Source organism: Aegilops tauschii, chromosome 4, assembly GCF_002575655.3.
Source record: "Aegilops tauschii subsp. strangulata cultivar AL8/78 chromosome 4, Aet v6.0, whole genome shotgun sequence".
Classification (NCBI taxonomy): Eukaryota; Viridiplantae; Streptophyta; class Magnoliopsida; order Poales; family Poaceae; genus Aegilops; species Aegilops tauschii.
Window position 1 is genome coordinate 47,469,559 of NC_053038.3, and position 12,789 is coordinate 47,482,347.

General features: G+C 42.8%; 1 protein-coding gene across 1 annotated transcript; it reads right to left on the bottom strand.

Moving 5' to 3' along the window:
• Window positions 1–4,610: 4,610 nt before the first annotated feature.
• On the bottom strand, window positions 4,611–7,687 carry LOC141021645 (uncharacterized). The gene is made up of 2 exons (XM_073497496.1): window positions 6,967–7,687; window positions 4,611–4,864 (listed from the first exon to the last, which is right to left on the bottom strand). Exons 1-2 carry the CDS (start codon window positions 7,685–7,687, stop codon window positions 4,611–4,613), a joined length of 975 nt encoding a protein of 324 aa, XP_073353597.1.
• Between the last annotated feature and the right edge of the window lie 5,102 nt (window positions 7,688–12,789).

The window sequence follows — 12,789 nt, forward strand, 5'->3', positions numbered from 1 at the left end:
TCTACCTTATGAAAGAGTCATGGTGATCTTCACCTTTCCTTTTTACATTTTATCCTTTGGCAAGCACAGGGTGTTGGAAAGATCCTGATATATATATATATATACCTAATTGGATGTAAGTTAGCATGAATTATTATTGTTGACATTACCCTTGAGGTAAGAGGTTGGGAGGCAAAACTATAAGCCCTATCTTTCTTTGTGTCCGATTAAAACTCCGTAACCACAAGTATTGCGTGAGTGTTAGCAATTGTGAAAGACTAAATGATAGTTGAGTATGTGGACTTGCTAGAAAGCTCTGACATAGACTCTTTCTGATGTTATGATAAATTGCAATTGCTTCAATGACTGAGATTATAGTTTGTTAGTTCTCAATAAAGTTTCTGATTCATACTTTGCATTGTGAATAGATTATTACTTAAGCATAAGAAATCATATGACATTATCCTTATATATTGCTGTTATGAGAATAATCATGATGCCCTCATGTCCGTATTTTGTTTTATCGACACCTCTACCTCTAGACATGTGGACATATTTATCGTTATCGGCTTCCGCTTGAGGACAAGCGAGGTCTAAGCTTGGGGGAGTTGATACGTCCATTTTGCATCATGCTTTTATATCGATATTTATTGCATTATGGGCTGTTATTACACATTATGTCATAATACTTATGCCTATTCTCTCTTATTTTACAAGGTTTACATAAGGAGGGAGAATGCCGGCAGCTGGAATTCTGGGCTGGAAAAGGAGCAAATATTAGAGACCTATTCTGCACAACTCCAAAAGTCCTGAAACTCCACGAAAGTCATTTTTGGAAATAATAAAAAATACTGAGTGGAAGAAATACTAGAGGGGGCCCACACCCTGGCCACGAGGGTGGGGGGCGCGCCCTACCCCCTGGGCGCGCACCCCTGCCTCGTGGGTCCCCTGTTGGCCCTCCGGTGCCCATCTTCTGCTTTATGAAGTCTTTCGTCCGAAGAAAATTCATAAGCAAGCTTTCAGGACGAGACTCCGCCGCCACGAGGCGGAACCTTGGCAGAACCAATCTAGGGCTCCGGCAGAGCTGTTCTGCCGGGGACACTTCCCTCCGGGAGGGGGACATCATCGCCATCGTCATCACCAACGCTCCTCTCATCGGGAGAGGGCAATCTGCACCATCTCCTCTCAAACCCTAGTTCATCTCTTGTATCCAATTCTTGTCTCATAGTCTGGGATTGGTACCTGTAGGTTGCTAGTAGTGTTGATTACTCCTTGTAGTTGATGCTAGTTGGTTTATTTGGTGGAAGATCATATGTTCAGATCCTTTATGCATATTAATACTCCTCTGATTATGAACATGAATATGCTTTGTGAGTAGTTACGTTTGTTCCTGAGGACATGGGAGAAGTCTTGCTATTAGTAGTCATGTGAATTTGGTATTCGTTCGATATTTTGATGAGATGTATGTTGTCTCTCCTCTAGTGGTGTTATGTGAACGTCGACTACATGACACTTCACCATTGTTTGGGCCTAGAGGAAGGCATTGGGAAGTATAAGTAGATGATGGGTTGCTAGAGTGACAGAAGCTTAAACCCTAGTTTATGCGTTGCTTCGTAAGGGGCTGATTTGGATCCACATGTTTCATGCTATGGTTAGGTTTATCTTAATACTTCTTTTGTAGTTGCGGATGCTTGCAATAGGGGTTAATCATAAGTGGGATGCTTGTCCAAGTAAGGACAGCACCCAAGCACCGGTCCACCCACATATCAAATTATCAAAGTACCGAACTCGAATCATATGAACGTGATGAAAACTAGCTTGACGATAATTCCCATGTGTCCTCGGGAGCGCTTTTCTCTATATAAGAGTTTGTCCAGGCTTGTCCTTTGCTACAAAAAGGATTGGGCCACCTGGCTGCACTTTATTTACTTTTGTTACTTGTTGCTCGTTACCAATTATATTATCACAAAACTATCTGTTACCTATTATTTCAGTGCTTGCAGAGAATACCTTGCTGAAAACCGCTTATCATTTCCTTCTGCTCCTCGTTGGGTTCGACACTCTTACTTATTGAAAGGACTATGATAGATCCCTTATACTTGTGGGTCATCACGCTGCTGATGCTGGCAAGGGATTAGCTCACCCGCCAGATGCTGTATCACCAGACAGCCAGCACACCCCGATATGCATAGAACTAGAAGTTGGCATGAGCAGTTCTTCAGGACCACCTATTGCACGAAGACAGAGGAGGGTAATAAGGCCCGGAGCATCTCAAAGGCTCCCATTCATTGATTATAGCAAAAAGAAGACGTTCAACTCCAATGAGGCAGTCTACAAGCTTTACGCTGCCCTCTTGTATTGGGCCAGACATCACCCAGGAGCAAATGACGATGATACCAGGTAAACCAACTCCCCACAGACTATATCCATATTTTTCACTTGCACGGTAGCACCCACTTAGTTGCACAGCAAAGCAGAGCAGGTTGCACAGAACAGTGTATTTAGTTGCACACTCTTGTCTTTTTTTTGTTTAATACACAATTTTTATGTTGCTGTGACCCTTTCAAGCTAAGTTGCCTTTTATGTTATTTTTTATTTTTTCAGCCCTGATAATCAGGTTTGATGGTTTCTATTTTTCTCTCAAGGAGTTAGTTGATTCCATGAATCATGTTCAATGGCTGTCAAGAATTGTTATTGAGACTGGAATCTTACACATCATGAACAACTTACCAGAAGGGTCAAAGAAGGTCCTTATGCCGGTGAGGCTATCTATAAGATTTTTCAAAACCTTTTAACCCTCTTCTTTTTTGTAGCATTTTTTTGTCTGTGTATCACTTTGCTTTGAACTTCTGTTGACCTTTTAACAAGGAATTTTGCCACATGTTTATCATTTCTGTAGATCAATTTACAACAATGGATCCACAATGTGACTGAGATAAACAAGAGGTTCGAATACAAGAACCGTCTCGACAAGCAAGACTTGGTCAGTGCTGTCCGCACATGATCCCTCTCTTAGTTGGCACTCATAGCATGTTCAGTTGCACATGATGCATATATTAGTTGGCATAAACACAAATACTTTCTGGCAACCTGTTTAACCTCACCATTTTTACTGTTTTTCTTACCCACGGTGTGTCTTTGTATCTGAATCGTTCACGTGTGCAGGTCATGCAGCTAGTGCTTGAGTGCGCTGATATAAACCACCGCGAAGGAGGCAGACATTATTGGGTCTTCAGCGTCAACTTGAGGGACGAACATTTCGAAGTTCTTGATTCAATCAGGAAGCTAGAAAACATTGAGTTGATGAACACCGCCTCTACCATCGCGGGGGCAGTACGCCAGCTATGGAGGAAGCATTACCCAAAGCAGAGCATCGAGCACTTCCAGATTATTGACATTGACGTACCAAAGTAGCTCGGCAAGTAAGACAAGAAGCATGACATTCTTCTAAAAATTTTCCATCATTTTGTAGTCTTTTAATTTTTTCTTGCTCAGATTATCTAGCACAAGTATATGATTAGCTGGTTGCATGACTTCAGTAGTTGCGTGCCCATATGTTTCTGCAGTTGCACTAGCTGTCCTGCTTAGTTGGCTTGCTGATTTCTTATAGTTGGCTGTCTATATGAGGTTTAGTTGCACAAATTGGCTTGCTTAGTTGGTTGCATCACTATATTTTTTGGCTGTCCATATGGTTTGTACTTTTTGCATTAGGTGTCCTGATCAGATTGGCTTCCTGTTTCTTATAGGTCTTTATAGCTGACTGTCCATACGTTGTTTCTTAAAGAACTAGTGAATAACATATGGATTTCCAAACATTATAGTTGGCTGTCCACAGGTCTTATAGTTGGCTGCCCATATGTCTTCCAGATGTACAATTTCTTCTTTTTTGTTTAAATAATTATTTGTTTTGTAGATGTACAATCTATAGTTCTTTAAGACACACAAGTAGTTTGCAATCTCTTCATTATCATGATTTTCACATGGATTATTTAGCCAGTTGCACAGTGGAACATCAATAGTTGCACAATGGCACATAATTAGTTGCACAGTGCCACAAAGTACATCATCCTTTTGATTTTTAATTTCCGTGACAATTTTTCCTTTTCCCCACAGCAATGAGTGTGGGCTGTTCGCACTGCTGAACACGACTGATTGGAACGGTAGCCAACTGGCCAACTATGATCCTAGGGAAGTACTCAACATCAGGAAGAAGCTGTCATATGATTGGTCACGAGTGAACACAGCTCCGCCCCATGGAGGAAGTTGCTGAGATATGAGAAGGACTAGGTCGGTACTTTTTATGTTGTGCTTTTTTTCAATGCCTTGCTGGTTTGCACAAATTTGCACAGATTGTAGTTGCACACTAGTAGTAACTCTGTTGCAAATTCTATCATCAATTCTGTTGACACATTAGGAGCACTGGGCATACAACTAGTCAGGAACTAAATCTTAAACCATTTGCCAACAAAGGCACAAATAGCAAGCATTACACAATGCATGAACTAATTCAAGAAAAACATCTCAGAGAAGATAAAGCATAGATGCTGAATGTGTCCCCTTGAAGCCAACATTGCTCAAGAACCATCATTCTTTTTCCTTTTTCCCTTTTCCACACAAACGATGCAAGAGAATCACAGGAGCCTCATTGGACATCCACCGACAGTGTGCTCCATAGATTGGTAGTTGCTGCATTTGTTTTTCTTCTTTGGGTGTAGCTCCAGTGCCAATTTGTACCGTCGACTCTTCGCCCTACCCTTTGTAGTAGTCCTTGGAGGATCCCTGGGCACAAAATCATCAGAGGCTTGCGCAGAGGATGCAGCCTCTGACGGGGCAGTAGGGCCAGTGTGCGTGGGCGCTGGACCACCACGAGGTTGTGTTCGATCACCTGCGGAATAACGATATAAAAAATTAGTCTTTTTTGCGCAACCAGGACTGATGTTCTCTGCAACCACACAGCTCATGCTGTGCAACTAACTGGGTGCTGTGTGTAAGTTAAGTTGAAAAGAAAACATGTAGCAGCGCGGCCCATCGTGGGAGTTGGATGTGAAGGAAATATGCCCTAGAGGCAAATAATAAAGTATTATATATTTCCTTATATCATGATAAATGTTTATTATTCATGCTAGAATTGTATTAACCGGAAACATAATACATGTGTGAATATATAGACAAACAGAGTGTCACTAGTATGCCTCTACTTGACTAGCTCGTTAATCAAAGATGGTTATGTTTCCTAGCCATAGACATAAGTTGTCATTTGATTAACGAGATCACCTCATTAGGAGAATGACGTGATTGACTTGACCCATTCCGTTAGCTTAGCACTCGATCGTTTAGTATGTTGCTATTGCTTTCTTCATGACTTATACATGTTCCTATGACTATGAGATTATGCAACTCCCGTTTACCGGAGGAACACTTTGTGTGCTACCAAACGTCACAACGTAAATGGGTGATTATAAAGGTGCTCTACAGGTGTCTCCAAAGGTACTTGTTGGGTTGGCGTATTTCGAGATTAGGATTTGTCACTCCAATTGTCGGAGAGGTATCTCTGGGCCCACTCGGTAATGCACATCACTATAAGCCTTGCAAGCATTGTGACTAATGAGTTAGTTGCAGGATGATGTGTTAGGGAACGAGTAAAGAAACTTGCCGGTAACGAGATTGAACTAGGTATCGAGATACCGGCGATCAAATCTCAGGCAAGTAACATACCGGTGACAAAGGGAACAACGTATGTTGTTATGCGGTCTGACCGATAAAGATCTTCGTAGAATATGTGGGAGCCAATATGGGCATCCAGGTCCCGCTATTGGTTATTGACCGGAGACGTGTCTCGGTCATGTCTACATAGTTCTCGAACCCGTAGGGTCCGCACGCTTAACGTTACGATGACAGTTTTATTGAGTTTTGATGTACCGAAGGAGTTCGGAGTCCCGGATGAGATCGGGGATATGACGAGGAGTCTCAAAATGGTCGAGACGTAAAAAATCGATATATTGGACGACTATATTCGGACTTCGGAAAGGTTCCGAGTGATTCGGGTATTTTTTGAAGTACCGGAGAGTTACGGGAATTCGTATTGGGCCTTAATGGGCCATACGGGAAAGGAGAAAAGGGCCTCAAAAGGTGGCCGCACCCCTCCCCATGGTCTGGTCCGAATTGGACTAGGGAAGGGGGGCGCACCCTTCCTTCTTTCTCCTTCCCCCTTCCCTTCTCCTACTCCCACAAGGAAAGGAGGAGTCCTACTCCCGGTGGGAGTAGGACTCCCCCCTATGGCGCGCCTCTCCTCTTGGTCGGCTGCCTCCCCCTTGCTCCTTTATATACGGGGGCAGGGGGGCACCCCAGAGACACAACAATTGATCCTTGAGATCTCTTAGCCGTGTGCGGTGCCCCCCTCCACCATATTACACCTCGATAATACCGTTGCGGAGCTTAGGCGAAGCCCTGCGTCGGTGGAACATCATCATCGTCACCACGCCGTCGTGCTGACGAAACTCTCCCTCAACACTCGGCTGGATCGGAGTTCGAGGGACGTCATCGAGCTGAACGTGTGTAGAACTCGGAGGTGCCGTACGTTCGGTACTTGATCGGTCGGATCGTGAAGACGTACGACTACATCAACCGCGTTGTGATAACGCTTCCGCTGTCGGTCTACGAGGGTACGTGGACAACACTCTCCCCTCTCGTTGCTATGCATCACCATGATCTTGCGTGTGCATAGGAAATTTTTTGAAATTACTACGTTCCCCAACAGGATGGTGATCACCTATAGCCAAAACAGGAAAAACAAGTTAGTCGTTCATGTTCATGCTCGAAGTAACATAGCACGCTCAACAGGGGGGGTGCACCTAGGTCGAATGAGTTTTCGCAACTGAGTAGTCTGTTGTGTGCAACTGTGTAGCCTGTTACGTGCAACTGGGCACCATGATGTGTGCAACTGAAATTATACACCTAGTTAGATGGGGAGTTGGGGCAGGTAATTACCTGTATGATGATGTCCTTGAGTACTGCCCGTAGGGCCATTGGTAGGAGCAGGAGGGGCACTGCTTGTTGGGCCAGGCGGCGGAGGAGGTGGCAGAGCATGTCGTGTAGGGCCAGGAGGTGGAGGAGGTCCTGGAGGGTTGCCATCATCTGATGGCCCCGTAGCAGCAGCCGGTTTCTTCTTTTTCTTGGACTTGTTCAGGTGGCTGATCTCGGTACGTGCTCCGCGCATATGCTTGTATACAATGGCCTGTGCTGCATCAGAGCCACTCGCAAACTTGGCTAGTTTCCAAAAATCATATGTCATATTTCTCTCCCTTATCTGCTTCTTTGATTGAGGAGGCATTTCATCGGGTGGCTCATACCCGGTCCCTGGCGCACTAGGGACAGCAGTAGGTGTCCACCATCGGAGCATGTACCTTTCTGGTATGACATCGACTCCAATATGGGTGAACACCTTGAGGATGTGGCAACAGAGGATGCCATCCTTGTCCATTTTACAGCACTCACAAAAATAGGAACCCTCCTCCACCTTTGCATGTACCAAGTAGTTTCGAGAACCATATTTGGCAACAAATTCCTGGTTCGGTCTGAGCACAAATATATCAGCACCAACTTGGAACACATTATAACGTCCAATCAGCTCAAACTCTTCTCGGAACTTGCGGTAAAGGTCTCTAGTGTAGGTTTGCAAGCTTGCCTCTCTATTGGGAAGTTGGACCATAGCTCAATCTCTAGGTGTTCTGTCTTGTAATCACTGCAGTCTTCCTTGGCAAGGATGTGGTTCTGAATTTTTTCATATTGCTTGACGAAGTTCAGCATTGAGTTGTGTGGGTTCACATATCTTTTTAGGACGGCGTTGAACCCCTCACTACGCTGTGTAGACTGGAGGAAGGGGAAGAATCTATGTTTGAAGTAGTAGGGCACCCAAGTTGACCTGTACTCGTACAACTTCTCGAAGTGTGTGTGTTATAGCCTCGTACTTCATCATTAACCCAACCTAGTTCTGTTCAAACTCTTCTGGAGTGAAGCTGAAGTCAACACAGTAGTTGAAATCATCATGCATCCCTGGATTCCGGCACAGCAGCTAACCAACTTTTTCCTGAGCCTTTTTCATGATATGCCATCGACAATGATGACCCACAAGTATAGGGGATCTATCTTAGTCCTTTGATAAGTAAGAGTGTCGAACCCAACGAGGAGCAGAAGGAAATGATAAGCGGTTTTCAGCAAGGTATTCTCTGCAAGCACTGAATAGGTAACAGATAGTTTTGTGATAAGATAATTGGTAACGAGCAACAAGTAACAAAAGTAAATAAAGTGCAGCAAGGTGGCCCAATACTTTTTGTAGCAAAGGACAAGCCTGGACAAACTCTTATATAGAGAAAAGCGCTCCCGAGGACACATGGGAATTATCGTCAAGCTAGTTTTCATCACGTTCATATGATTCACGTTCGGTACTTTGATAATTTGATATGTGGGTGGACCGGTGCTTGGGTGTTGTCCTTACTTGGACAAGCATCCCACTTATGATTAACCCCTATTGCAAGCATCCGCAACTACAAAAGAAGTATTAAGGTAAACCTAACCATAGCATGAAACATGTGGATCCAAATCAGCCCCTTACGAAGCAACGCATAAACTAGGGTTTAAGCTTCTGTCACTCTAGCAACCCATCATCTACTTATTACTTCCCAATGCCTTCCTCTAGGTCCAAACAATGGTGAAGTGTCATGTAGTCGACGTTCACATAACACCACTAGAGGAGAGACAACATACATCTCATCAGAATATCGAACGAATACCAAATTCACATGACTACTAATAGCAAGACTTCTCCCACATCCTCAGGAACAAACGTAACTACTCACAAAGCATATTCATGTTCATAATCAGAGGAGTATTAATATGCATAAAGGATCTGAACATATGATCTTCCACCAAATAAACCAACTAGCATCAACTACAAGGAGTAATCAACACTACTAGCAACCTACAGGTACCAATCCCAGACTATGAGACAAGAATTGGATACAAGAGATGAACTAGGGTTTGAGAGGAGATGGTGCCGGTGAAGATGTTGATGAAGATTGCCCTCTCCCGATGAGAGGAGTGTTGGTGATGACGATGGCGATGATGTATCCCTCCCGGAGGGAAGTGTCCCCGGCAGAACAGCTCTGCCAGAGCCCTAGATTGGTTCCGCCAAGGTTCCGCCTCGTGGCGGCGGAGTCTCGTCTTGGAAGCTTGCTTATGAATTTTCTTCGGACGAAAGACTTCATAAAGCAGAAGATGGGCACCGGAGGGCCAACAGGGGGCCCACGAGGCAGGGGGCGCGCCTAGGGGGGTAGGGCGCGCCCCCACCCTCGTGGATAGGTGGAGGCCCCCTGACGTGGATTCTTCTTCCAGTATTTTTTATTATTTCCAAAAATAACTTTCGTGGAGTTTCATGACTTTTGGAGTTGTGCAGAATAGGTCTCTAATATTTGCTCCTTTTCCAGCCCAGAATTCCAGCTGCCTGCATTCTCCCTCCTTATGTAAACCTTGTAAAATAAGAGAGAATAGGCATAAGTATTGTGCCATAATGTGTAATAACAGCCCATAATGCAATAAATATCGATATAAAATCATGATGCAAAGTGGACGTATCAACTCCCCCAAGCTTAGACCTCGCTTGTCCTCAAGCGGAAGCCGATAACGATAAATATGTCCACATGTTTAGAGGTAGAGGTGTCGATAAAATAAAGTACGGACATGAGGGCATCATGCTTATTCTTATAACATCAACATATATGGATATTATCATATGATTTCTTATGCTCAAGTAATAATCTATCCACATTGTCAAGTATGAATCAGAAACTTTATTGAGAACTAACAAACCATAATCTCAGTCATTGAGGCAATTGCAATTTATCATAACATCACAAAGAGTCAATATAAGAGCTTTTCAGCAAGTCCACATACTCAACTATCATTTAGTCTTTCATAATTGCTAACACTCACGCAATACTTGTGGTTACGGAGTTTTAATCGGACACAGAGGAAGATAGGGGCTTATAGTTTCGCCTCCCAACCTCTTACCTCAAGGGTAATGTCAACAATAATAGCTCATGCTAACCTACATCCAATTATATATATATATATATATATATATATATATATATATATATATATATATATATATATATATATATATATATCAGGATCTTTCCAACATCCTGTGCTTGCCAAAGGATAAAATGTAAAAAGGAAAGGTGAAGATCACCATGACTCTTGCATAAGGTAGAACATAATAATAAAAGATAGGCCCTTCGCAGAGGGAAGCAGAGGTTGTCATGCGCTTTCAGGGTTGGATGCACAAAATCTTAATGCGAAAGAACGTCACTTTATATTGCCACTTGTGATATAGACCTTTATTATGCAGTCCGTCGCTTTTATTTCTTCCACATCACAAGATCGTATAAAGCTTATTTTCTTCACACCAATCAATCATACATATTTAGAGAGCAATTTTTATTGCTTGCACCGATGACAACTTACTTGAAGGATCTTACTCAATCCATAGTAGATATGGTGGACTCTCATGGCAAAACTGGTTTTAGGGTTTTTGGAAGTACAAGTAGTATCTCTACTTGGTGCAAAGAATTTGGCTAGCATGAGGAGGAAAGGCAAGCTCAACATGTTGGATGATCCATGACAATATACTTTATCTCAGATATAAGAAAACATAACCCATTACGTTGTCTTCCTTGTCCAACATCAACTCTTTAGCATGTCATATTTTAATGAGTGCTCCCAATCATAAAAGATGTCCAAGATAGTCTATTTATATGTGAAACCTCTCTTTCTTTATTACTTCCTATTAATTGCAACGATGACCAAAGCTATGTTTGCCAACTCCCAACAATTTTTAATCATCATACTCTTTCTATGTGAAGTCATTACTCTCAATAAGATCAATATGATCTCTTTATTTCTTTTTATTCTTTTCTCTTTTCTTTTTTTCACTCAAGATCATAGCAAGATAATCAAGCCCTTGACTCAACACTAATCTTTATTATATAGCTCACGGACTCGATTACATAAAGGGAACATAAAGCAAAACTCAAAACTAGATCATACCAAAACTTTATTCTACTAGATCAAGATGCTACAAATAGGATCGAACTAAGAAAAATGGTAAAATAGGAGATATGATGGTGATACGATACCGGGGCACCTCCCCCAAGCTTGGCAGTTGCCAAGGGGAGTGCCCATACCCAAGTGATTATGTCTCCTTCTTCGGGGATGGTGATGTGATATTCTTGGCGATAATGCCCCTCAGGATACGATTCTCTTCCTCGAGCTTATTGAGTTGCTGCTTGAGATCCATTATCTCCTTACGAAGCTTCCCTGTAACGGCTAAAGCTCCTTGCACCCAAGGGTGTTGCATAGCTGTGGGAGAACAAGTGACACTCTTCATATTTTCATAAGAAAGAAATCTAACATTGGAAGGGATAACCGAGTTTGGAATAGCCGAGCTCTGTAGTTCCCCCATCGTGAATCCAGCTCGGAAGCGAGAAGTGACTTCTTGATCCTCCTCCATGGCATCTATCCTCATCAAATCAGCCTCCATCTCTTCCTCCGTTGCTGGCCCAAAGTGGTCAGCATCGCTGTTTGTCCTTGGTCTCGATGCCGGATGAGACAGCCGGCTCTCCCCGACTGACTCTTGAGAAGACATCTTGCTCTAATCTGCAGCAGCAACAACTTGAAACAAGAATAGAGAATATTTGCGTGATGCAGGAGTCAAAACCTTCGGGAGATTATATAATGAATTTTTACTGACCAAAATACGTATCGTGCAAGAAAGCGGAGTCCGGAGAGCACACGAGGTGCCCATGAGGTAGGGGGGCGCGCCTAGGGGGTAGGGCGCGCCCTCCACCCTCGTGGAGCCCTCGTGTCCTTCTCGGACTGCTTCTTATTTTTCTATTTTTCTAAATATTCCAAAACGGAGAAAAATTGCCTTTAGAACTGTTTTGGAGTCGGTTTACTTACCGTACCACATACCTATTCCTTTTCGGAGTCTGAAGCGTTCCGGAAAGTGTCCCTTATGTATTCCTCCGGGGTTACGGTTTCAATAACACTGGTTTCAACATTTATAGGATTACCTGAGATATAATGTTTGATTCTTTGACCGTTCACCACCTTCGGATTTGTGCCTTCGAAGTTGTTGATTTTTATAACACCGGAACGATAGACCTCCTCGATAACGTAAGGACCTTCCCATTTAGAAAGAAGTTTTCCTGCAAAAAATCTTAAACGAGAGTTGTATAGCAATACATAATCACCTACATTAAACTCACGCTTTTGTATCCTTTTGTCATGCCATTTTTTAACATTTTCTTTAAACAACTTGGCATTCTCATAGGCTTCGGTTCTCCATTCATCAAGTGAGCTAATGTCAAATAACCTCTTCTCACCGGCGAGTCTGAAATCATAATTGATCTCTTTAATGGCCCAATATGCCTTATGTTCTAATTCGAGAGGTAAGTGACTTGCTTTTCCATAAACCATTTTAGACGGAGACATACCCATATGATTTTTATATGCAGTTCTATAGGCCCATAATGCATCATCAAGTTTCTTGGACCAATTCTTTCTAGATCTATTAACAGTCTTTTGCAAAATTAATTTGAGCTCTCTATTACTCAATTCTACCTGACCACTAGACTGTGCGTGATAAGGAGATGCAATTCTATGATTAACATCATACTTAGCAATCGTTTTACGAAAAGCACGATGAATAAAATGTGAACCACCATCAGCCATTAAATATCTAGGGACTCC

Coding starts and splice junctions, on each gene's coding strand:
- LOC141021645 (XM_073497496.1), bottom strand. CDS start 7,687: ATGGTCCAACTTCCCAATAGAGAGGCAAGCTTGCAAACCTACACTAGA. Junction 4,865..6,966: donor TCAAGGACATCATCATACAG/GTAATTACCTGC, acceptor GTTATTCCGCAG/GTGATCGAACACAACCTCGT.